The sequence below is a fragment of the Gadus chalcogrammus genome, chromosome 4 (genome assembly GCF_026213295.1).
Source record: "Gadus chalcogrammus isolate NIFS_2021 chromosome 4, NIFS_Gcha_1.0, whole genome shotgun sequence".
NCBI lineage: Eukaryota > Metazoa > Chordata > Actinopteri > Gadiformes > Gadidae > Gadus > Gadus chalcogrammus.
This window is the reverse complement of record NC_079415.1, coordinates 24818244-24845013: the sequence shown is the minus strand read 5'-3', so window position 1 is coordinate 24845013 and position 26770 is coordinate 24818244. Positions and strand designations below refer to the sequence as shown.

General features: G+C 45.6%; 1 protein-coding gene across 2 annotated transcripts in view; it reads left to right on the top strand.

Moving 5' to 3' along the window:
• LOC130380364 (FERM, ARHGEF and pleckstrin domain-containing protein 1-like) overlaps positions 1 to 26770 on the top strand; it is a 127548-nt gene that overhangs the window by 59534 nt on the left and 41244 nt on the right. For both annotated transcript variants that reach the window (XM_056587540.1, XM_056587539.1), the window contains exons 5-7: positions 354 to 432; positions 23881 to 23978; positions 24538 to 24652. In XM_056587540.1, coding sequence (XP_056443515.1) covers positions 354 to 432; positions 23881 to 23978; positions 24538 to 24652 — 292 coding nt within the window. The remainder of the gene's footprint in view (positions 1 to 353; positions 433 to 23880; positions 23979 to 24537; positions 24653 to 26770) is intronic.

Below are 26770 nucleotides of genomic sequence, written 5' to 3'. Positions count from 1 at the left end.
TCACTTGTGTAAAGCAATGTGTGTTGCTTTCCATGCGCTATTTTTAAATACCACGCACAGCGCGTGAACGCAAAGAATTGTGGGTATTTTGGCTCGTTGAGGATCCATTGATGCATCCTTGAAAAATCTCAGAATTGTCAAAAATAAAGGGCGCAAATTTCCGAGTGTTCTTAACATGGGAACAGTGCTTGTCGGCGTTCTATGACGAAGCGTCCTTAAAAGGGCGGCCGTTGAGCATTCACATTGGGAAACAGCCCTAATCTCTGTCTGTCTCTATCTCTCTCTGTCTCTCTCTATCTTTCTCTGGCTCTCTCTCTCCCCACCCTTAATCACTGTCTGTCTCTCCCTCTCAGGGCCTAAAAACACCATCCTCCGCTTCGTGGTGAAGTTCTTCCCTCCTGACCACACCCAGCTCATGGAGGAGCTGACAAGGTAGGTTCACAACAACCAACCATGCCCGCCCTGTTCATGTCGGTTTCTCACTTTAAGAAAAGCAGGCCAACAGAACCACGCAGACAACCTGTCCAAATCCCACTCCTCGAATATCGAACAACATCACGTTGTACTTTTGTACGCTATCCTTTGTTTCGTCCTTTGTGCTTTTATTGGTCGGTAGTCGACGGGCCGCGTGTGTTTGTGTTTACGAGCCGTCTGTGGCGACACTCTCACAGCGCACATTTAAGGAAGTCTTGTTCGGGAGAAACAAGCGGTTAGTGAAAAACATTGATGTCCGTGTTCTGCTGTCGTGGCATTGGTGTCTCCCCGGTCACCTCCTTATACACATGTCTTCTGACAGCCCTAATAAAAGTGCTATGCTTTATGGATTATGGAAATTCCAGCATGACTAGGTTTCCAAACGGCGCACACAACATATCAATAACAACCAAATAAAAAACAAATCACAGCAACCCAAAATAAACAAAATTTAAATATTTTAATAAAGAAAAGCATTGCCCAATGAACAAAAGTTTGCACAACAGATTGTATTTTCCGTGGATGTTGTTGGAGTAGAGCTCTGTATATCTGTCTCTCTCTCTGTATGTCTGTCTCTGTATAGCTCTCTCTCCATCCCTGTCTGTCTGTCTCTGTATGTCTGTCTGTCTCTGTCTGTCTATCTCTATGTCCTGTCTGTCCGTCTCTGTCTATCCATCTCTGTCTGTCTGTCTGTCTGTCTGTCTGTCTGTCTGTCTGTCTGTCTGTCTGTCTGTCTGTCTGTCTGTCTGTCTGTCTGTCTGTCTGTCCCTGTCTGTCTATCTCTGTCTATCCATCTGTCCCTGTCTGTCTGTCTCTGTCTATCCATCCTTGTCTGTCTCTCCATACCTGTCTGTCTGTCTCTCTGTCTATCCATCCCTGTCAGGTCTTTCTCTGTCTATCGTCCCTGTCTGTCTGTCTGTAAACAAAATTTAAATATTTTAATAAAGAAAAGCATTGCCCAATGAACAAAAGTTTGCACAACAGATTGTATTTTCCGTGGATGTTGTTGGAGTAGAGCTCTGTATATCTGGCTCTCTCTCTGTATGTCTGTCTCTGTATAGCTCTCTCTCCATCCCTGTCTGTCTGTCTCTGTATGTCTGTCTCTATGTCTTGTCTGTCTGTCTCTGTCTATCCATCCCTGTCTGTCTGTCTGTCTGTCTGTCTGTCTGTCTGTCTGTCTGTCTGTCTGTCTGTCTGTCTGTCTGTCTGTCTGTCTGTCTGTCTGTCTGTCTGTCTGTCTCTGTCTGTCTCTGTCTGTCTGTCTGTCTGTCTGTCTCTGTCTGTCTCTGTCTGTCTATCTCTGTCTGTCTATCTCTGTCTGTCTATCTCTGTCTATCCATCTGTCCCTGTCTGTCTGTCTCTGTCTATCCATCCCTGTCTGTCTCTCCATACCTGTCTGTCTGTCTCTCTGTCTATCCATCCCTGTCTGTCTTTCTCTGTCTGTCTGTGTCTGTCTATCCATCCCTGTCTGTCTGTCTGTCTCTGTCTATCCATCCCAGTCTGTCTGTCTGTCTCTGTCTATCCATCCCAGTCTGTCTGTCTGTCTCTGTCTATCCATCCCAGTCTGTCTGTCTGTCTCCGTCTATCCATCCCTGTCTGTCTAGCTCTGTCTGTCTAGCTCTGTCTTTCTAGCACTAGCTCTCTTTCCATCTCTCTCTCTCTCTCGCTCTATTTCCATCCATCCCTCCCTGTCAGTCAGTATGTCGGAGGCTCCCGCTGACAGGCAGGGCTAAACAGGAAGTTGGCACCGAGCCCGACTTCCTCTTTGTTTGCTGTTGAGTTATTCTGTGGCACAGTGTTTCCACCGGGCGGCCCACAGAGACATAGACACCAGCACAGAGAGCTGACGTGTTTATGACAGATTTACCCCAAAGCAAAGTAAGGCACTCGGTAAAAGGGAATTAGGAAGTATTAAATAATGATAGTGATAAATAACAAACGAATTGGAGCAAGAATACACTGTTTAAGACAAAAAATAAAAATGAAAAGCTAATGTGTGCCAGGCAGCCTTTTCCCACATGAAGATTATTAAGTACAAATACCATTCCACCATCATTGCTGGTCATTTGGAAGCCTGCTTGAGACTACCTACCAGCAGCTGCTGTCCGGACTCTGCAACCCTGGCTGACTCCATTCAGAGCAAGTCATCAGAATATGTACTCAGTATATAAATAAATATATGTTTAGCATTTATTTTATTTTAATGCAGGTAGATCATTTTGACCTGCTCATTTTGAATTTAGTTCGCAAGCTGAAAAAGTGGGGGCACACTTGGTTTAAAGGATGGACGGGCATCATGGCTGGATCAGTGGAGTAGCAGGGAGACGGTATAGTCATAGATCAATAGATCTACATCACACGGATGTCCACTTAGGAAGTGCAGACGCCAGAGAGGTCTATTTTCAACCCAATTTACTGTTGTGTACGTTGAGAACAATGGCAGCTCAACACTCTTTTTCCAAAGACACAACAACATACACCCCTGAAGATAATTCAGCTAACATAGCCACTGGCACCACTGAATAATTTAAACACGCATGCTATTCCAAACCTGGTTCCTGATTGGGTGGTGTGAATCCACTTGTGTTAAAGATAAGGTCTCACTAACTGCGTTGGAGAGAGGAGAGACAATTATTGTTACAAAAAATGGAGTGTGTGTGTGTGTGTGTGTGTGTGTGTGTGTGTGTGTGTGTGTGTGTGTGTGTGTGTGTGTGTGTGTGTGTGTGTGTGTGTGTGTGTGTGTGTGTGTGTGTGTGTGTGTGTGTGTGTGTGTGTCCAGGGATGCAGCTGTGAACACAGTCTAGGCACCTATTGTATTAAACATTGCAAACCGTCAGCCAAGCCAAGCACCACAATATGTCAGCGTCCTCCCCAACAGCAAGAGGCCAATTAGAGCAGGAGGGGGGATTTGCAGTTAAAATAATGCTAACATATACACTTGAACTTTCTACTTGGAGTTCAAACGGATTGCCAGGTTGAGAACAGCGAACACACAAGTGCAAAACTAGCGGAGTGCGCCATTGTATTTTAAGACCAGTGCAGTTATTCAATTTTCCAATGACGAATACTACGATGTAAGATGATCAGCCAATGAATATGTTTGTAGATGAAGGAATACTGCGTTTGTCTGCCAACCTGCAGTACTTGGAGAAGAGTGAATCATAACACACAGAATCAGGGCCAGCGGTAGCCAGGGGCAAGGGTGGGCTCGGGGGCAAAATATGCGCCCTGCCCACCGAAAACAAAATTGAAGAAAATGTTTGTTTGGGGTTTTTTTTTGTTTGTTTTTAGGTGGAAGTCCAGACCCACTATCGGACGGACCTGTTCGTTCGCTGTCCAAGAAAATGTCAAATGGAATTCAGCAAATAAATTAATACTTTAGAATATACCATTACCATGCATGCTCTCCCCCCCCCCCACCACCCCTATCCTCCTCCTCCCGTGAACTTTGTCTCTGGATCAGAACTCATTGTGGTCGTCTCCACGGCAACAGTCGTGTCCTCGTCACCAGCATCAGACGAGAGAGACACGGTTGAGTCTGGGTGGAGATGGAGTCCTTGGGCTCACACACACACATACACACACAAGACACATAACACACACACCCCCTGGACTCAACGCCTTCTGGACTCCCTCCCCCTCTCTCCGTCCCTCGTTACAGTACAGTATGCCGCGAGTGATGCGACGCCCCCGCTGGCTGCGTCCTCCCCCCGGTGTCTGAGCTGTGACACCTCCCCTCCCCGACAACCTTCCCCCCTCCCACATGTGTTTGTGATGTTTTTGATATGTTGCTTATGTGCAGAGGTGTTTTTTGCTAATCCCTACACTGTGCCCCTCTTAGAGGAGCCTAGTTTGGGAATTACCTTTTTTCCCCCCCTTGTTTACCCTCTTGTTTTCCTTTTCTTATCTAATAATGAGGGAGCGCATGCGCCCCAACAGTCTCTCCGTCCTGTCTCCCCACACTGTCTTTTATGTTTCTTGGACAGGATGTAACTGGTAATTTCGTTGCTCTGTACTTTTGACATGTGCAATGACAATAAAGTCTCTATTCTATTCTAATTGGGTGGGCAGGACAGCCTGCCTCCAAGTTACCCACCCACAGTTACCCACCCAAGTTACCCACCCACAGGTTATTTTTATTTATTTTTTACATAAATTAGAACTTCTTCGCCTTACTATTTTACTACTTTTGTCTGGAAAATTCCTTATCAGTATTTCTGCCGGCAGAATTGGATTTTGAGTTGTTATGCAATTTATTCTGTATATTTTATCGATATTCTTTTCTAAGAATTTGAAAATTAAATATATGTAGCTTTTCATAGAAGGTGGCAGATGGTTGAAAGGTTGATGTGGAAAGCCCCCCCCCCTCCCATAATGCAGTGGTGTGTCTAGAAGCTTTCATTACAGTAAATGTGCCCAAAAGCAGGCACAGAGATCTTGCAAGGGCAAAAAAAGATTTGCTCACGCGCGAAGCGTCACAGGTTTCGCTGCCCACCTATTAGTTCCATCTGCCCACACTAATCTTACTGCCTAGAACCGGCCCTGCAAAGAATCATAACTAAATCCAATTAACTGACCTAAAAAGGAAAATTCTACTGAGTACATACTGGCTGTAGCATTGTTCCTTTTTATAATTCAGTTGATTTGATATTTGTTACATATTGTACCCTTTTTAAACAAATAACTATTTCAAATAGTTCAAAATATATCGACATTAATGACATACAAACCAAAGGCACGTTTGTCGGTATGGGAAAGTGTGTGTGTGCCTGAGTGTGTTCCCGTGTGTGGGCACGTGCGTGTTTGCATTGAATCATCATTGATTAGTTATCACGTGGTAGCAGACTGGGATGACTGGGACATTCCTCCACCTGAAGACAAGCGCCGTCTTGATGTGGAATCTCCTCTGAGGGGGGTTCATTCTTCGTCTCAGTGACCGTGTCTCTTCATGTGGTGGGCGGGTGGGTTTTCATGGGCCCTTATGTGCACGTGAATCCCACTGCGTACGAGTGCCAGCTGGTTGGGAGTTAATGAAAGGCGCTGGGTACATCGTACATTGCTAAGCCTATGTGTAGACTATGCATTAACCTCGTGACCTCTCACCTCAACTGTCTGACATGATAACGCTCTCATTGTCTGTTATTTTCCCTCTCTCTAATGGACTTTCTGGATGCTCTCTCTCTCAAATTCAAAGTGCTTTATTAGCATGACAGTATTTGAATACAGCATTGCCAAAGCATATTCAAGTTACACAAGAATAATTGTACAAATAACACATAATAATAATAATTATAACAATAATAATAACAACAATAACAAGTCAGACTGAATTTCTCAGGTTATGACATTTCAGGACATATTGTGCTGCCAGGGCAGCAGAAGGACCTTCACCAAGAAGAATTGCAATTTTGTCCTTATGTTCCATGTCTGAAAAATCCGGAATATAGGTTTGTAATTTGGTGAAGTATATCTGTCTTAAAATGTCATATTTTTTACAATGTAAAAAGAAGTGCTCCTCTGTCTCAACCTTCCCTGCTTGAAAGTGACCACACATTCTGTGTTCCCTCAGCAGCCAGGTCTTTCTGTGTCTGCCTGTTTCCACTGCAAGATTGTGGTCACTGAGCCTGCACTTGGTCAGGCTTTGTCTCTGCTTCACATCTCTGACAGAGAGGAGTTGTAGAACAAATTTGTAATTTCTCTTTAGGTTCAGATAGGAATTCATTCTACTTTGGTTTTAAGTTTGGTTTGTCCAATGTTCCAAATAGTCTTCTTTTGCTTGATAATTATTTTGTTGACTCTAATTGGTGTCTGGGAAGCAGTGCTGGACTGATCTTGATGTGTGTTAATTATCCTCAGCACCAGCTGGCACAGGGGACTCTTGTCAGGGTTCAGTTCCTGGGTTTTTAGTGTATTCTTGGGACTAGATTTTAAGAGCATCCAAAATTTTAGTGCTCGTTTTTGGATAGGTATAGCCAATGGGTAACAACCTAATTCTGCACTACATGTGTTGTTTGGTGTTTTTTTGTTTAGACTTTCAATATGGATCGGCAGAATTCAGCATGTAGGGCATCTATTGGATGCTTATCGGATGCCCATGTAGTGTAGGCATGTGCACTTAGTGGACCCCAGACCTCACTTCCATACAGCACGATAGGCTGTATTATACCGTTGAATAATTTGTACCTGATTGAGATAGGTATGTTTATGTTGTAAAATGTAGATTTTATTGCATAAAGGGCTCTACGCACTTTTTATTTGAGTGCATTCACTGCCATGCTGAAACTTCCAGAAGCAGTAATATCCAGACCAAGGTAAGTATACTTCATTGTGTCTCCTAGGACGGTGCTTCCGAGAGTAAACACGCATTTGTTTTCCTGACATCTGGGCTTCTTTTGGAAAATCATAATTTTGGTTTAACTGTCAGGGCCCAGTTCTGGCAGAATTTTGCTACCAGGTCCAGGCGCTGCTGTAGGCCCTGATCAGAGGGTGACAGGAGATCCAGATCATTCTGTGCTTTGAAGGTTGAGTCCAGGAGCTGCAGACTTTTCCTACTGCACCGCTAATTTATTTATGTAGATGTTGAAAGCGTTGGGCTCAAGCTGCAGCCCTGCCTCACCCCCACGTTTCTGTGCGAAGAACTGTTTGTTTTCTGCCAATTTTTACACTGCATTTATTATTTGAGTACATTGACTTGATCACATCAAACACTTTACCCCCTACACCACTCTCTACAAGTTTGTAGTATAATCCTGTGTGCCAAATAGAGTCAAATGCTTTTTTTTAAAGTTGACAAAGCAGGCAAATATTTTTCCATTTTTCATATTTTTTACATGTTTGTTGATTACAGTGTGTAGGGTGTAAATGTGATCTGTAGTACGATGGCCTGGAAGAAAGCCGACTTGGTTTCTACACAGGGTATTGGGTTTGTTAAAGGTCCCATGACATGCTATTTTATGTATTCTTTAATATAGGTATTAGTGGGCAACTAACACAGTATTCAAAGACGTTCCCTAAATTCAGCCGTGGTGCAGAGTTACAGCCACTCCGAGCCAGTCGCACATTGAGCTTCCCCCAAATGCGCTGTTTCGGTGGGCGTGTCAAGGAGGAGGGTGGGGGTGTGGCCCTGAGCAGCTTGCAGCCACGGTACCATGCGCTGTTTACAGCGGATGTATCGCAATGGCGAGGCGCACACAGCCGTGTTCTATCATATATCATATAATATATATTATCACGGCCAAAAGCTGTGTGAGCCGATATTATGAATCTCAAACGACCGCGTTGGGTTCTCGACGTTCCTGGTTCTTCAACGTCCACATCAATGTGAATACACACACTGTAACGCAAGTGTTTCTTGTCGGTTCTTTGACGTGTCTTGTATTTCCACAACGAGACTGTCGTGGGGGTTATCTGAGCCATGGTTGAGAAGGAATTGGGGGAAAGGAACTTTGGTTTGACTCGCTGAAGTACATGAACTGCGACATGCCGCCGGTTGCCGCGAGGCACCATCGCCCGGCAGCGGGCAGCCGGCAGCAGGCAGCGCGCGGTTCAGTCGACTTCAGGTTGATGTGAAAGTGGAAGAACCAGAGACGTCGCAGAACCCGACAAAGTCGTTTGTGATTCATAATATCGTCTGGAGACGCACACAATATGTTATATGATATAGATATCTATGTATTATATGATATTATTTAGATATAGAGCTCCAGGACTGTAACGCAAGTGTTGTACACTTCCTTGTTATTTGGATAACCGTTCTGCTGTTGGTGTGATGGCGCATAACGCGTCGGACTCTCGTATCTGGTATTTCTACAACGAGACTCGTATTGGGGGTTATCTCAGCCAAGGTTGAGAATGAATTGGGGGGAAGGAACTTTGGCTTTGACTCCCTCAAGAACATGAACCACGACATGGAGGAGAAAGGGATTGTTGGCGGCGAATGTCTCCCGCTTGAGCCCCGCTGAGGGACCACCGCCGGAGGCGGAGGTGCATAAGCGCTGCCCGGCAAAGATCCCTTTCTCCTCCTTGTCGTGGTTCATGTTCTTGAGGGAGTCAAAGCCAAAGTTCCTTCCCCCCAATTCATTCTCAACCTTGGCTGAGATAACCCCCAATACGAGTCTCGTTGTAGAAATACCAGAGACGAGAGTCCGACGTGTTATGCGCCATCACACCAACAGCAGAACGGTTATCCAAATAACAAGGAAGTGTACAACACTTGCGTTACAGACCTGGAGCTCTATATCTAAATAATATCATATAATACATAGATATCTATATCATATAACATATTGTGTGCGCCTCCAGATGATATTATGAATCACGAACGACTTTGTCGGGTTCTGCGACGTCTCTGGTTCTTCCACTTTCACATCAACCTGAAGTCGACTGAACCACGCGCTGCCTGCTGCCCGCTGCCGGGCGATGGTGCCTCGCGGCAACCGGCGGCATGTCGCAGTTCATGTACTTCAGCGAGTCAAACCAAAGTTCCTTTCCCCCAATTCCTTCTCAACCATGGCTCAGATAACCCCCACGACAGTCTCGTTGTGGAAATACAAGACACGTCAAAGAACCGACAAGAAACACTTGCGTTACAGTGTGTGTATTCACACACACACATGTGGCGCTCGCACGGTCGAGTCTCATTGGCGGGCCAACGTCTCTGGGCGGGCCAGGCAGAGTAAGGGGAGGAGCTGAGATTCCTGATGACGTCATGAGCACAGACATTCCAAATCAGCGCGCTTGAGCCTCCGTTTTTTCAAAGGCGAGCAGAACAGCTAGTGCTAGTTTTACACCAAACGCAAGTTTTAGCCACTGGGGGACCATAGGCAGGCTAGGGGAACTCATATTTATGTTAGAAAACCTCCCAAAGTGAGATTTTCATGTCATGGGACCTTTAAGGAAGGTTTGAAGTCTCCCATTTAAAATGCTATTAAAAACCTTCCCCAGATTACTGTTCACACCTCTGTAATTATTAGGGTCCAATTTTTTTCCACTTTAATGAATTGGGGTAATAATTACTTGATTCCAGATGTCAGGAAAACAGCCAGAATATAGAACAAGGTTGAACAATTTGAGCATTGCATTCTGCATTGCAAGTGTGCTATGTTTAAGCATCTCACTTCTGATGCTGTCAGGCCCACAGGCTTTATGGGACTTTAATGATTTAAGTTTTTCTGTCAGTTCTTCAGTTCTTGAGATGGGGAAGTCGAGTGGATTTTGATTGTCTTTAAATATCAGTTCTAAATTTTGCAATTTTTCTTTGATCTGGTTCCGATTACTTTCTGTTATTTTTATTTCACTGTAAAGCTTTTTGAAATGCTCTGTCCAATTATTTCCGTTTTGTATTGGTATTTCTTTTGGTTATTTTATGCTCAAATTGCTCCTTTACTTAGAAAGGAGTCAGCTGAGGTGGTTCGGGCATCTGGCAAGGATGTCCACTGGGCGCCTCCCTTGGGAGGTGTTTCAGGCACGTCCAGTGGGGAGGAGACCTCGGGGAAGACCCAGGACTAGGGGGAGAGATTATATATCAACACTGGCCTGGGAACGCCTCGGGATCCCCCCGTCAGAGCTGGTCAATGTGGCCCGGGAAAGGGAAGTCTGGGGCCCCCTGCTTGAGCTGCTCCCCCCGGGACCCGTCCCCGGATAAGCGGATGACGATGAGGATGAGGACTCCAGAACTCATTTTTATTTATGGATTCTTCGATTTCATGAAGAACTTTGCTGTTATAGTGTTGTTTTTTCTTTTGATAGTTTCTTTGTATCTTTTCAGGGAGGTAAAATATTGCATTCTTAGATCTGTGTTTCGAGGGTGGCGGTGCTATTGGTTTGACTGATGTCTCAGTTCTTTCCTCATTTTTTTACATTCTGTGTCAAACCATTTCTCATTTTTTGTTTTTTTAATGGTTAATCCTTTCTTTTTTCTTAAGCCAGCCTTCTTAGCCGCCTTGTAGAAAATGTTGATCACTTCTTGAACAGACATGTTGATGCTCTTTTCATCAGTACATAACTGTTGGTTAGTAAGGTTAGTTCGTTTCAGAATAATCAGAATAATTATTCTGATTACATAGATTATACGCATGATACGGGTTGAAATTAAATTTATGAAGGGCGATGATAAAACATAATCGTTCCTCTCACTCTACATTTCTTCAGTCTGACTTCAGTACAACTTTCGCCAATTCTCCTTTTCCTCCAAACCATGCGTGCGCATGGGTCAGAGTTTGCTTAGGGCTGCGCACATTCTCCCGTCAAGTTAGTTTTTTATAGATCACAACCGTGGCGTGGAAAGTCACGGACGCCACTTTCAGCCCCATTTTGTGCGTACGCAACGGTTATAAATGAGACCCCAGGTCTCTCACTGTTTTGAATACATTTAAAGAACTCAGGGTTTGTGCTTTTCAAGCCAAAGGTTGAGGAATACAGACCCTGTATGTTCCAACAGCTAATGCAAAAAGAACTCATAAGAAGAGTTACAATAAAAAAAAATCTTTATAATTCCCCGTGTGTGTGTGTTTGTACGTATCTCCGGAATAATGTGAATATTAAGTTCAACTCACTCTCTGAGAAGACCTGCACATAGTTTGTGGAGCAAAAGCTTGATTTCTCCCAGCTCAGAGGGTCGTTAGGGTGCAGCGGTTGGTTGGCCCACTGCTTCAGCGTAGCTCTGTCTCTCTGGCGGATGTGAGGCTTTTGTAGGGGATGGTGTCTTCTTCCTTGGCTGTGGAGTTTTTCCTTGTGATGAGATGATGGATGGTAGATGCTTGGGGGACGGAGGCCAGCAGGTGAATGGCATATTGCTCTGCATGAAGGGTGGGGGAGGGTAGGGGTATGGAGGACGGGGCTGTGAGCTGGTTGGATTCTGTCCTAGGGCCACATCTTTTAGGCCTCTGGCAAATTTTCTGACTCCGTCCTTGTGAATATGGAGTCTGTCGTACAGATCCTGTGGGCCGATGGAGGGATGATGGGCTATATAGACGTTAGGCAGGGCAGTGCAGCTTCTTGTTAGCTCTGCATTTATGTCATGGATAACGTGGGGTGGGAAATCTGTGCGTTGAAGCAAAGTAGAGACCACAATGCGGGATTCTGGAAACTCCATGCTTGCTCTCTCTGCAACCTTTTTTATGGCTTCTGCAGTCCTGTGGCGCTGAGAATGCAAGTCATTTGACCCAGTGTGGATGATGATGGTGTTGGGTTTGCCAAAGGAGTCCTGATTAAGGAGACGGAGGGCTTGGTAAGTGTTGTTACAGCGTTTGGAGGTTACTCGTCCAGGGAACAGTTTTTCGGGGTTCAGGGACTTCCCATTGGAATCCATGATGAGTACCACTTGTGTGTCAGGTGTTGTAGGGTTCTGTGAGGCAAGCTGTGAATCAGTGGATGTGGGTGTGGGGGAGTGAGGAGAGGTTTCCTCGTGAGGTTGTGTTTCAATTTTGTTGTCTGCATAGAAGGCTGTGTGCTGTTTTTGTTATCAGTGTGGGATGAGTGTTTGTTTGAGGTGTAAGGCAAGTTGTTGTTTGTGGTCTTGGTTGTGTGTTTTGAGTGCTTAGTGGGAGGGGCTGCGCCTCTGTGTATGTAAGTGTGTTTGTGACTTTGTTTCTGCCTATGATTGTCAATTGCTGCTTTATTTACCTCCATCTGCTCCTTCATCTGCATTACTTCCTGTGAGAGGGCTCTCTCCTTGTTGCTGGCGTCTTCTTTCACCTTGGTTATCTGGGCTCTGAGGGTTAGATTTTCCTCCTTGATGGTCTGGAAGGCATATCTGAGCTCAGAGATGGATGTCTCATTGTCAAATCTTTGTTGCTAGAGCTCCTCTTTGGGTTCCCTAAAAGAGTCACAAGGGGTGTTGTCGAACCTGGCCAGCATGAGCTCTTTGAATTCAGCCAAGTCTAACTCAAGATGAGCCAGAGATTCTCTGAACTGCTTGTCAGAGCTGGGGGATGCTGGTGGAGCCGGTGCTAAGACTGGTGTTTCCTTCACTACCTGCTTCTCAGCAGTGTGTTTTTCCACTCTCTACCTCTGCTTTCAGCATGGGGAATTCTCTCTCGAAGGAGCTCAGGCTGTTTTTCATTACCCTGGACTAGGACTGTACCCATTTTGTAGTAGGAGATGGTCAACTCAGGGTCATCTACTGTATGTTAAGGGTCTCATCTTCACATATTGTTAGCCTGCCACCACGTCCAATTCCCCCTTTGCGTATGTTGTCGTAGTGTTTGCAGAGGACAGATGTCCACTCAGGACCATGATTGGTGTGAAAAATGAGGGTACATTTGACCCTTTTGCCTTTTTGAACTGCAAAGTCTGTATAAAGGACCTCTGGGTTTTGTTTAAGGACCTGCTTTTGGTTGCACCAGCAGAACGTGAAGCCGATCATAAGTTTGGGTGTAAAGTCTGCCTTAACCCTACGCTCGACGTAGCTAGTTTCAAACTAAAGGTGTTCTAAATTGTTGTTGTACCACCATAACTTAAGTTGTAACGTTACTAGTAGTGCGTAAATTGTACCAGTGTCGATTTTAATGACGTTTAGATAATTTCAAGCCAATCTTTGACAGCCAACAATGTAAACAGGAAGTACTGGCAAGTTTCCACCTTATCCGAGTGAAGACGCGTTAGCAATAGCACCCAAATGAGAGGGCAAACAAAACAGTTTCAGTCATTTATTGTCTAAAATGTACTTGGACGGTATAGGCGTGAGGTTAAGCTATTTGATGGCGGATTTTATAATAAATAAATAAATATGCTTTGTATGCTATTCGTTGTGTGTGTCGTGAGTTTTTGTCTGAGTTAGCCTCTACCTAGTCTGGCTGAGCGGAAATGGACAGCGTCTAGCGTCGGATTCCACCGCTACTCCTCCCCTTCCTGTTGCAGGCTTTCCCGTATTGTGCTCCCCCACAAACTCGGAAACTAGTCAGTATGGAGCGTTTTGAAAAGGACTTTGACGGCGCTGTAAAGCTAGCATGTTTGGCTCTTTCCGTCGAAAATTGCAAAGAACTTCAAAAGATTTGCTTACAGCATTTGCTGAGGAAGAAAGATGTTCTTGCACTATTTTGGATGGACACCGCTGCTGCTTCCTGGGGTTAGCCCCGCCCTCGACGATTGTGATTGGTTTAAAAAAATAAAAACAGGCCAGCCCAGTTTCCCCCCGGATAGACAACTCTAAATAACGTGGTTCCAGACCATTCTACTTGCTGTAGTTTGGTCTGGCTTTGCGAGACTAGCCTCTACCTGGCTATGCATTGTATGGAATAGCTCTAAATATGTTGTTTTGTAGATGGGCTTGAGTTGTTTATAAGACCCAGTGGCAAAATATCTCAGCCAAACACACTTGCATCGCTGTACTTGGAGCCGAATTTCGGTTTGTGTTGTGCTGCAGGTCGTTGTCAAGAAGGCCGGTTATTCTCAGTAATTCCGCCCGGCAAAACCGAAATCGCGCATATAAATCAACATCATCATACTGAAGAAATGGATCGATACGGTCACGGACAATCCGTTCCCGGCGCAAACCGTGTTGAAACTCCTCTTCCCATTGCTCAAAATGAATAAACATCTATTGTGTTGAAATCTTTAAACGTATTTAACGGTCTTTATCGTTAGAATGGAACTTACACCAGAGGGGAGGTGTAAAATATAAGTTATAACTTAGTGTTACGTTGAAACTATCTGCTTGGTGCAACTGCTATTTTTTTAGTAGAGTGTAAAGTCGAATGTTTGGGTGATTTACGTTCAACGTAGTATAAGGGCCGTTACATAGTCAACACGAGCAACGCGCATAAGCGACGCGCTTCCTTTCATAGTCTACACAGCATACGCAAACGTCGCGGGCAATGCATGACATGCAATACACCACTCACGCCACGGGTGACGGCAGAGTCACCGGTGTTTTCGCGGGTGACATTCAATTCAATTCAATTAAATTTTCTTTATTTCGCCATGTACACAGGTACTAGGAATTTTGAATGGCATTCTCCATGCAGGCTGGAGCATAACAAATAGAACATAGAACAGAACAAAGGGACAAGACAGAACAACAATACAAGAAAGTACCAGTATGACCATGGAGGTAGTGCAATAATAGAATTGTTAAATAAGTTAAATAAATAAAGTAAAGTGCTGAGAGGAGCCATAAAGCTCATGTGCAAGGGCTGTTTATGAGGGCTATTGCTTGTGGAAAAAAGCTATTGAGGTGACGTGAGGTTTTTGTCATGATGGCCCTATATCGCCGTCCAGAGGTTAGACGGTTAAAGAGGCAGTTGGCAGGATGTGAGGGGTCTGCTGTGATCTTCACAGCTTTCCTGCGGGATCTGGAGCTGTGGAGGTCCTTGATGGAAGGAAGGGGGCAGCCGATGATGCGCTCTGCAGCCCGTACGACTCTTTGGAGCCTGGCCTTAGAGCGGGCAGAGGCAGAGTCATACCAGACCGAGTGTGAGGATGTAAGCACACTCTCAATGATGGCCCTGTAGAACTGCACCATGACGGGGGGGCTGACCTGAAGTCCTCTCAGCTGCCGAAGGAAGAACAGGCGCTGCTGGCCTTTCTTCACAAGTTGAGTGATGTTATTGTCCCATTTCAGTGTGTTGGTGATGGTTGTGCCTAGGAATTTGAAATGTTCGACTACAGTGACAGATGAGTTGTTGATGACAAGTGGGGGATATGTCTGAACCTTTTTTCGGAAGTCCACAATCATCTCCACTGTCTTGTTAACGTTAAGCTCTAGGTTGCTGACTGCACACCAGGACTCTAGATGGGCGACCTCCCTCCGGTAGGCAGACTCGTTGTTGTTGCTGATGAGACCTATCAGGGTGGTGTCGTCTGCATACTTGATGGTCTTGACAGACGGGTCACGGGAGGTGCAGTCATTCGTGTAAAGGGAGAAGAGCAGGGGGGACAGCACACAGCCCTGGGGGGCACCGGTGTTAACTGTGCGGGGCTGTGATAGATGCGGGCCCAGCCTGACATACTGTCTCCTGTCAGTGAGAAAATCTGTAATCCATAAGCAGGTGAGGGGGTGGATGTTGAGATGGGTCAGTTTGCTATGGAGGAGGTGGGGAATGATGGTGTTAAAGGCAGAGCTATAATCCACAAACAGGACTCTTGCAAAGGTGTTCCGATAGTCCAGGTGTTGTAGAATGTAGTGAAGGGCTATGTTGATTGCATCATCTACTGAGCGGTTGGGTCTGTATGCAAATTGGAGGGGGTCCATGAGGTGGTCAGTGGATGCTTTTAGATAGGAGAGGACCAGGCGTTCAAATACTTTCATGACTACAGAGGTGAGGGCGACCGGTCTGTAGTCATTCAAGCAGGTGATCTTGGGCTTTTTTGGTACAGGGATGATGACAGCAGATTTGAAACAGGCAGGTACATGGCATAATTGAAGAGACTGATTGAAAATGTCCGTAAACACTGGAGCCAGCTCGCTGGCACAGTGCTTGAGGGTAGCCGGTGACACCATGTCTGGCCCACACGCTTTCCTGGTGTTCTGGCCTTTGAAGTCCCTCCGAACCCCATGCTCAGTGATGACTAGTGGAGCAGGTGAGGAGGTGGCCGGGGGAAGGGAGGCGGGGGTGGTGGAGGGGGGGGGGGCCCACTTGGTGCTTCAAACCTTGTGCAGAACACGTTGAACTGGTCTGGTAGATTTGGGTCGTTAGAGGTGGGGGGGGCTTCTTCTTGTAGCCCGTGGCAGATTGTAGGCCCTTCCAGACCGCCCTGGTGTTCTTATCCCCAACCTGTTGTTCAATCCTAGCCTTATACACCCCTTAGCATGCTGGATGGCTTTGCTGAGGGCATATTTGGCTGTGGTGTACGCCTCCTTGTCTCTGCTCCTGTGGGCCGCCTCCTTCTCTCTCCTCAATAGCCTCACCTCCTTATTGAACCATGGTTTGTTGTTTCCAAAAGTGACAATGGAATGTCTGGGGATGCAGAGATCCTCACAAAAGTAGACATAGGATGAACATGTGTCTGCATACTCATCAATGTTATTGCATGCCAGCTTGATAGCTGCCCAGTCAGTAATGTCAAAACAGGCCTGCAGTGATTCAATTGCCTCGGGTGTACGTCGTTGTACAGACCTCTTGATGGGTTTATGTTTCTTGAGTAGAGTAGTATGTAGGGATGAGTTTGACCACAGCATGATCGCTATTGCCTAGAGGTGCGCACACGCACGCGCGATATGCGTCTTTGATGGTGGAATAGCAATGATCAAGAGTCCGTTCTCCCCTGGTTGCACAGTGCACCAGCTGATGGTATTTTGGAAGTTCAGCTCTAAGATCAGTGTGGTTAAAGTCACCCATTACAAATAAAGTGGAGTTAGGAAACTTGTTCTCCACCTCCGTGATCTGATCTGCTAAAAGTTGCTGTGCGGTGTCAGCGTGCGCCTGCGGCTGGACATAGACACACGCAAGGATAATTGATGTAATTTCTCTAGGTGAGTAGAAGGGTTTGCAGTGTATCACCAGTAATTCCAGGTCGGGGGAGCCGAATCGTTGCACCACTCGTCACTCACATAGAAGCAGACACCTCCGCCTTTAGTTTTCCCGGTGGATGTCGCATCGCGGTCCGCTCTAAAGAGCTGATAGCCGGGCAGGGCCATCGCTGTGTCAGGGATGTTGGAGTGAAGCCAGGTTTCCGTAAAGCCAAAGGCAGCGGTGTGCGAATAGCCCTTGTCCGTCATCAGCCGTAGTTGGAGCTCATCCAGCTTGTTGCTGAGTGATCTCACGTTTGCCAGAATCAATCCAGGTAAAGGTGCACGGAATCCTTTCTTCTCCAACCGGAGTCTGCAGCCGGCTCGATTGCCCCTCGCTCTGCTGCGGGGGAGTTGCCTCCATGGGCGAGCTCTCTTGTTTTTATTTGGGCTACGATCCGTAGAGCCTCTAAGGATGTCCGAGTGGAAACCCTGAAGATCAGGGTGGCAACCAGAGGATAAAGTTGCTCTGATGTTTAACAGATCATATCGTGTGTATGATATCATAGTAGTGGCACCCAACATATAAAACTAAAACAGACACTAAAACAGACAAACATTCTCCTGCACGAGATCTCCACGGCCGCTACCCAAGCGCCATCGCCATTGCGGGTGATATTCCGGGTGACATTCCGATCAGAATGGCTACGGAAGAAGAGTGCATCTTATTGCTCCTTTTACATCGGCGGCGGCAACGCATGAAGTGCAGAGATAGGCGGTGGTATGTGCGCCCTTTAAATACCACACGAGATCAGGATGGGGAATTTGTTTCTCTGGTGCTGCCAATGCGAAGCCTGGACGAGAAGAGGCATTTCCAGTATTTTCGGATGTCGGTGCCAAAGTTTGATGATCTCCTTTCGCGAGTCATCCGATATCTTCCTGACTCTGATCAAAACCGGCCCTTGTCAGGGAGCAGCTGGCAGATTATTTTTTGTCAGATGCTGGCGTGTTTCCCCACCAGTACAAAGTGCTACAATTGGGTATGCGCACTGACCAATAAATGTATTTACATTGGTCACTTGTAAGCATGACTTTTGATTTATTAGTTATCACATTACACAAGTGAACTAATTTGGTTTACGTCAAACTCATTAATTCATATCATATACATTTTTTACACAACGAGCTACTGCCTTGACAGATGAATTAATTATTTAAGTGTATTTAAGTGTAGGCCTATAGCCAAAGCTATAGCACATAATGTCCACAGAAATTATATGGTAGGAAACATTATTAGAGAAAAGGGGTTTATTTATCAAATACAGAAACCCACCATGCACGCACACATTTTTCATTCACTCACGCTTTCAAATTTCATTCACTCAAAGAGGCTACTGAACTTATGTTTCACACAGAACGTGAACACAAAACATTACCTAATTATTTCAAATAGGCTAACACAAATACAGATAAGGCCAGTAATAGAACGAATATCGGGTGACAAGAAGATCATTAAAATGGCTCATAATCCCGCATTAGCTGTTTGATGACGCGCATCAGCTGTGACTCACGCATCAAAATAGCACTTTGCCCCGTGGAAGGGTTCGCATAAATTGGCACAGGTAATTAGTAAAAGAGACGTTAATGTCATTCCTATCACGTTCCCTCATCCTCACAAATTTTCTTCTGTAAATATAACCTATAGTTGAAATAATGTACAATATTTGCAGTATCGCCCCCACCGCCAACGCATAGTATTGCATGGATCGGCGCTTCCTTAAGGTACGGCCACACCAACCGCGTTACTCGCGTTTGGGGCGTCGAAAATCGGCATTTTTGCCTAGGGAACCATTGGTATAGGCGCGTAGACGCGTTACACGCGTTGAAGCGTCGCGTTAGGGGCGTTAGACGCGGCAGACGCACGTAATTATGCACGTAAACGCAGTAACACGCCCAACGCACCAACACCCGGAGTTCAAAAAATTGAACTTTCAACGCTCCAACACGTGACGCTTAGCTGCGATAGCCAATCAGCGTGGAGCTTGACCCGACGTCACTGGCAGAGTAGTGACGCTTGCACAGAAGCATACGGCCGACATCTTTCTTTATTCTGGGTGGAAATAGTAACATAGTTACGCCATTAAATGCGTTTATGTAAACATTTTTAGCGAGAAATGTGCATTTTACTTTCATAATGTTCGCTCAGTGAATGTGAACGATGTTTGGTTTGATAGGTATGACGAAGAGATAACGCTCCATTCACTTGCATGGACAGCGTCTTTGGGTGATTAGCAACCTCAACGTCTTTGGCAGACTCCGCTGATCAACACTACGAATGTTGGAAACACACCAGACACACCATGTGAAGTTATTTAACCCGATTATTGTTACTTATATCCGAGATTATTTAATCTAACCCGATCTAAACTCTATCATGCACCCAAACACGGCAGCGTTTGGGTTTCCTACCTCGGACTCTAAACCCTAAATCCAGCACACCCACAGGCACGTTAGGCGCGTTGAACCATTTTTGTGACACACAATGATCAAGCGTCAAGTTAGGCGCGTTATGCGCGTTTTTTAACCCGAAAAACGCGTGCAGTGTGGCCTTAGCTTTACGGCCCTTAGACACGGCATACGCACGTAATGACGCACGTAAATGCACCAACGCGCAAAGTTAAAAAAATTGAACTTTTGATGCGCCTACGCGTGACGCTTAAGCTAAAGCCACACTGCACGTGTTTTTCGGATTAAAAAACGCACATAACGAACCTAACTTGACGCTTGATCATTGTGTGTCACAAAAATGGTTCAACGCGCCTAAATCTAAGGCCACACTGCACGCCTTATTCGGGTTAAAAAACGTGCATAACGCGCCTAACTTGACGCTTGATCATTGTGTGTCACAAAAATCGTTCAACGCGCCTGTGGCTGCGCTGGATTTAGGAGTTTGAGGTAGGAAACCCAAACGCTGTCAAAAGTTCAATTTTTTTAACTTTGCACGTTGGAGCGTTGGGCGCGTTGGTGCGTTTACGTGCGTCATTACGTGCGTACGCCGCGTCTAACGCCACTAACGCGCCGCTTTAACCCGTGTTGCGCGTCTACGCGCCTACACCAATGGTTCCCTATGCAAAAATGCAGATTTTCAATGCCAACGTGCGTGCAGTGTGGTCTTACCTTAACGCGCCTGTGGCTGCACTGGATTTAGGAGTCAGAGGTAGGAAACCCAAACGCCGCGTGTTTGGGTGCATGATAGAGTTTAGATCGGGTTAGATTAAATAATCTCAGAAATAAATAACAATAATCAGGTTAAATAACTTCACATGGTGTGTCTGGTTTGTTTCCAGCATTCGTAGTGTTGATCAGCAGAGATATAGTGCGCCAAGACGTTGAGGTTGCTTAGCAACCAGTAGGGGTGCAACGGATCATCATTGATCCGTGATCCGTTCGGATCATCTATTTCGGTTCGGCACACGCATGATCCGCGGATTGATTTATGAAAAAAATTTGCGCATGTTCAGTCCACACACAGCCGTAACCATTCCTGCTAGTTCCAGGGACAGAGCTACTTAACACGCTCTGGGGTAAAAGTCTGCAACAGTTCCCTTTTCAATAAGCAAACAGTCCTATGGCTCGTTGTGATTTATTGTCCTCAGCGTACAACATGAAGAACAGTGGGCAATGGAAAATAATAGTAGGCTAGACTTCGGTGGACTACTGTAACGATAACTGCTGCCTCCAGTGCTACGTCTGTTTCCATACTCGCGCTGCCACACAAACCTGTCGCCTAGGTTACCACACAGACGTAACACGTAGCTGACATAGCTATTGCCAACATAAAGAAAAACACATCGAGCATGGCCACGCATTTACAGCGACATCACCCCGGTGTTTCACTGACAGGAGTGAAACCGAAAGCGGCTCAACAACCGCTCATCACCGCGGCATTTAAGCAGCCCCTTCTTCCACAATCAGACCGGGCTAAAGCAATCACAAACGCTATTTTTTTTTTTTTTGCTGATCCGAAAAATGATCCGATCCGTGACTCTTGATCCGAGGAACGATCCGAACCGTGAGTTTTTTGATCCGTTGCACCCCTAGCAACCAGAGACGCTGTCCATGCAAGTGAATGGAGCGTTTCCTCTTCGTCATAACTATCAAACTAAACATCCTTCACATTCACCGAGCGAACATTATGAAAGTAAAATGCACATTTCTCGCAATTTTTTTTTTACATAAACGCTTTTAATGGTGTAACTATGTTACTATTTCCACCCAGAATAAAGATAGATGTCCGCCATATGCTTCTGTGCAAGCGTCACTACTCTCTGCCAGTGACGTCGGGTCAAGCTCCACGCTGATTGGCTATCGCGGCTAAGCTAGGCGTGTCAAAAGTTCAATTTTTTGTACTTTTTGCATTGGTGCGTTTACGTGCGTCATTACGTGCGTATGCCGCGTCTAACGCCACTAACGCGCCGCTTTAACGCGTGTTTTTCGCGAGAGAAAACCGGCGACAAGTTTTGATTTGTCGCTCCACACTTTCGCCGTGCACAGGCGAGCGCGTTCACGAGGATTTGTGGCGCGACAAATTCGCTCAAGTTAAAATATTTGAACTTTGACGCGAATTTCGCGTGATGACAGCCAATCAGCGTTCAACAGCGTGGCCACTGAGTCACATGTGTGACGTAACAGCCAATCAGCGTTCAACCGTCAAACTCAGTGCAGTGCAGTCCAGGGTGACCTGCAGCATGGAGGAGAAAGTGAATGTTGCCGTTTGCGACTCCTGGAGCACTATATATAATATAATAGTATATAATATATTATACAACGGGGGGCCTAAATCCAGCGATCTGATTGGTTCCCAACTGTTGTATAATGAGCGTATACATAACTGCTATGACGCCCGATCATTTTGTGAAAGTTTGCATATCACTCCGCGCCTGGAAGTAGAAACAGTTACAAAGTAAAACATATGTTGGATGATGGAGAGGATGTAAATGTTGTTACTCCGGGAGTGAGCAAGGCGATGGAGAGACTAACGAAAGCTTAGGCACACGGCGAGTGAACTGCTCCATAGGATAAATTGCCGGCGAACCGCTCTATCGGAGCCTTCTCTCGGAGCCTTCTCTCGGAGGGACGCTAAAGTGTGTTGCATAGCGACCGTCGATGCATAGCGGCAGCCAGGAGGGACTACTTTTTGTTTTCTTTAATAAAACGGCTACTTGGTTTCTTTTAAATGTAGTGTGTCTATGACTTTCGTTTCGCCATAACAGTAACCATTGTATAAAAGCAATAGATCACTTCAGTCAGTGGCATGTGCTCATTATACCACTGTGAAGGGGGTCGCCGGCCCTCCGCTGCGCGTCGTGGCCGGACAACGCCCCTTAACAGTGGTATAATGAGCACATACCACAGCCTGGCGTGATCTATTACTTAAATATTTGTATATATAATATCACGGCCAAAAGCTCTGTGCGTCTCCGGATGGCCGTAGCGCGGGGAGCTCTCATAGGGATTGGGCTTCTCGGGGTTTGTTGCTATGTTTCCGGTCTTGTGTGTTCCAACGGAAACGGCTGTCACACCAAATTTGTACCGGGTGCCAAATTTGTACCGGTTATGTAATCAGTTGTCCGTTGCCAGGCAACGAACAACAGATTACGTAAGGGGTTGTCCGTTGCCAGGCAGGTTTCAAAAATCATTCCCGCTAATGTTGCCAAAGACGAAATAACATAATACAGATAACGGATCGCTAGATAACACTTGTTTTTACTTTATATTTGTATTGCATTTAATTGTTTAATCGAATTTAGCTAGTAAACTGAGTGTTTAAAGTGTATCATAGTCTAGCTAGCTTGTGTTAATTTAATTTCCTTAATTTAATTTAGAGAATAGATTATAGGAAATAGATAGCTGGATAGATATAGATGGGTAGGTAGATAGGTGAGCAGGCATTTACTAACTGGTAAATATTTTTTATTATTATTATTCACGTTATCCCCATAACATTTAGCTATTACTGTGTAGGGAAATAGATAAATACAATACAATACAAATATAAAGTTAGGAATGCTAATAAATGTAATTTGTAAAATAAGTGTTATCTCTCTTGTCGCGCTCAATGAACGTGTTCGTGAATGTTCTTGAACCTTCTCATGTCATTCGACTCGATCGTCCGTTGCCTGGCAATGGACGACGCAATCGTCTGTTGCCAGGCAGGTTTGAAAAGGATTACGTAAGGATGACGTACCCGGTACAAATTTGGCACCCGGTACAAATTTGGTGTGACACAGCCACAGGCGCGTTGAACCATTTTTTGTGACACACAATGATCAAGCGTCAAGTTAGGCGCGTTTTTTAACCCGAGCGCTTGCAGTGTGGCCTTAGCTAAGTGGGACCTTACGTTCTGCTGGTGCAACCAGCTGCTGCTCTTTGTGTTTTTTCCTAGCCTCAGCACTTATTAGGAAACACCACTTCCCTGTATTCAGCTGGCTGCTTGGTTGCCATGGCGATATAATGTTAACTGTTCTACTCCAACTGTCACTGTCCAAGGTTAACAGTTAGTTAGCTATGCTAACCTGCTAATCCCACTTAATGGCTAGCAGATAACATAATGTAAATCAAGTGTAGTTTTCTGAGATAAGGCTTCTTGGGCAAGTGTCCTTGGCCTGTGATCAGGCTTACCTTGGTTAAGTCCAGTTTTTTTTTTTGATTTAACTCCTGTTGTAGGCTAGTCACCCAGTCAGTTCTCCTTCAGTTATCTTCAGGTTTCTTTAAGATGTCCCTTTTCTTTTCTTTTGTTGTAATCCACATAAAAATCCAGGAAAAGTATCTGAAGTGGTTTCTTATTACTTCCTATCCTGCATTCACATTTAGTGTTTCTGTTGTACTCACTTTTAGGCTAATTTATCATATTTTAACAGGAGCTCATCATAGATCTGACTGCATACCACTCTCTTTCTCATATTGTCTCTTTCTTTCTTTCTTTCTTTCTTTCTTTCTTTCTTTCTTTCTTTCTCCAGGTATCTGTTTGCACTCCAGATAAAGCATGATTTGGCGTGCGGTCGCCTCATCTGCAACGACACCAGCGCAGCTCTCATGGTGTCCCACATCATCCAATGTAAACGCACGCACGCACACACACCTTTTCATGTCGGTTTCCCCCACTACATCTTTCTGCTGCCTTGCATTTGTTCTGGTCCTGGCACCTTTTCTACTTGTCTTTCCATTCATTTTATGTTTCATTCATATTTCTCTATCTTTTCAAAATGTTCTATCTATCTCCCTGACTATAGATCAGACTCCACCCCTAACTCTCACTGACTCCGCCCCCCAATTCCCTCTCTCTGAATCCACTGCCTAAAGTAAAGGCCACACTGCACGTCTTTTTCGGGGTAAAAAACGTGCATAACGCGCCTAACTTGACGCTTGACACGTGCGTATGCCGCGTCTAACGCCTCTAACGCGCCGCTTTAACGCGTGTATTGCGTCTACGCGCCTAGGCCAATGGTTCCCTATGCAAAAATGCCGATTTTCAACGCCAACGCGGGTGCAGTGTGGCCTTACCTTAACTCTTTCTCTCTGCCCCCCCTGCACCCATTACATATATACTGACTCCTGACTCCACCTGCACTATATTTGACTCCTTCTGACTGTCTCTGGCTCTTCCCCCTCTCCAGCTGAGATCGGGGACTTTGACGAGACCCAGAGCTGGCAGCACCTGCTGCACAACAAGTACCTGCCCGACCAGGACGCCCTCAGGGACAAGATAACCGACTGCCACCGCAAGCATGTGTGAGTAAACGTGGAGACATGCGTAAATACACACACACGCATAGATGATGTACACACACGCACATATGGCGTACACACAAACACACACACAAACACATGACGCACACACACAAAGTACAAACACACACATGATGTACACATGCATGACACATTGCACACGCACACGCAATGAAGTACACACACACACATGACCTGCACACGCACGCACGTACATGCACGCACACACACATCCATGATGCGCAGGCTCAAACACACACTCATGACGTGCAGGCTCAAACACACACTCATGACGTGCTGGCACACACACACTCACGACGAGCAGGCACACACACACACACTCATGACGAGCAGGCACACACACACTCATGACGCACACACACACTCATGACATGCACGCACACACACCCATGATGCGCAGGCTCAAACACACACTCATGACGCGCAGGCACACACACTCATGAAGGGCAGGCACACACACACTCATGACGCGCACGCACACACACAAACACCCTCGTGACACGCACACATACACTCATGACGCACACACACATACTCGACGTGCACACACAAAATCATGACGTACATGCAAATGCGCACACACACACACATTACGTACACACACACACTCCTGACGTGCACACGAGGAATGCCTACATTGTAATATGATGTCTGGTGCAGGTGCAATAAATCACTATTTGAAAGGTTGAATACCTTTACATGGATTTTCTATGTCACAGCAGTTCAGTTCTTGGCTTATTGGGGGGCTTGGTTAGGGTTAACGTAACGTGATAGTAAGAGACACACACACACACACACACACACACACACACACACACACACACACACACACACACACACACACCATCGTACAGCGATGACAAGCCACATGTAGTCTTACGCTACACACATCTCCGCCCCCCCGTTGTTCCTTTTTTCCCCCAGACCGTCTCCTGTAGAATGCCACGCCCCCCCCTACAGCTGGAGGACTGTAAACCCTTGACCCCCCCCCCCGCCCTTGAAGAGAAAAAATAAACAACCAGAATAGTGTTCTAAAAATATATATATATAATGCAATTTTTGTTGGGATTTCACAATTTCCTAATTGATTTAACAAAACAAATTGGATGGGTGTTTATCTCGTGGCCCTGCGGTCTTCGGTGAGGGTTTCAGTTTGCAGTAATATACAATATTTCAATAACTTTCAAAACTTTAGTTTTTGTACCTGATTGAAGTATGTTTTCTTTCCCAACGAGAGTTTTGTACTTTGTACACGGTACGGTTCATAGTTAAGGGGAAAATTAAAAAAAAACTGCTTGTTTGTCAACATTGGAGAATGGCCGTAAATCAGCAGCAATGAAAACATCAATAAACTTGGTGATGGCATTTGCATTTCTGAATTCCCATACAGGGGTTGTTGGAATAGTGTCATGAGCTGGGTTTGCACAGCACTGTGGCTGCGCTGGATTTAGGAGTCCGAGGTAGGAAACACATATAATATAAATAACAATAATCGGGTTAAATAACTTCACATGGTGTGTCTGGTGTGTTTCCAGTATTCGTAGTGTTGATCAGCAGAGATAGTCCGCCAAGACGTTGAGGTTGCTTAGCAACCAGAGACGCTGTCCATGCAAGTCATTGGAGCGTTCCCTCTTTGTCATAACTATCAAACCAAACATCCTTCACATTCACCGAGCGAACATTATGAAAGTAAAATGCACATTTCTCGCTAAAAATGTTTACATAAACGCTTTTAACGGCGTAACTATGTTACTATTTCCACCAAGAATAAAGAAAGATGTCCGCCACATGCTTCTGTGCAAGAATCACTACTCTCTGCCAGTGACGTCGGGTCAAGCTCCACGCTGATTGGCTATCGCGGCTAAGCGTCACGCGTAGGCGCGTCAAAAGTTAATTTTTTTGAACTTTTTGCGTTGGTGCGTTGGTGCTTTTACGTGCGTCATTACGTGCATATGCCGCGTCTAACGCCACTAACACGCCGCTTTAACGCGTGTAATGCGTCTACGCGCCTAGGCCAATGGTTCCCGGTGCAAAAATGCGGATTTTCAACGCCAACGCGGGTGCAGTGTGGCCTTACCTTAACTCTTTCTCTCTGCCCCC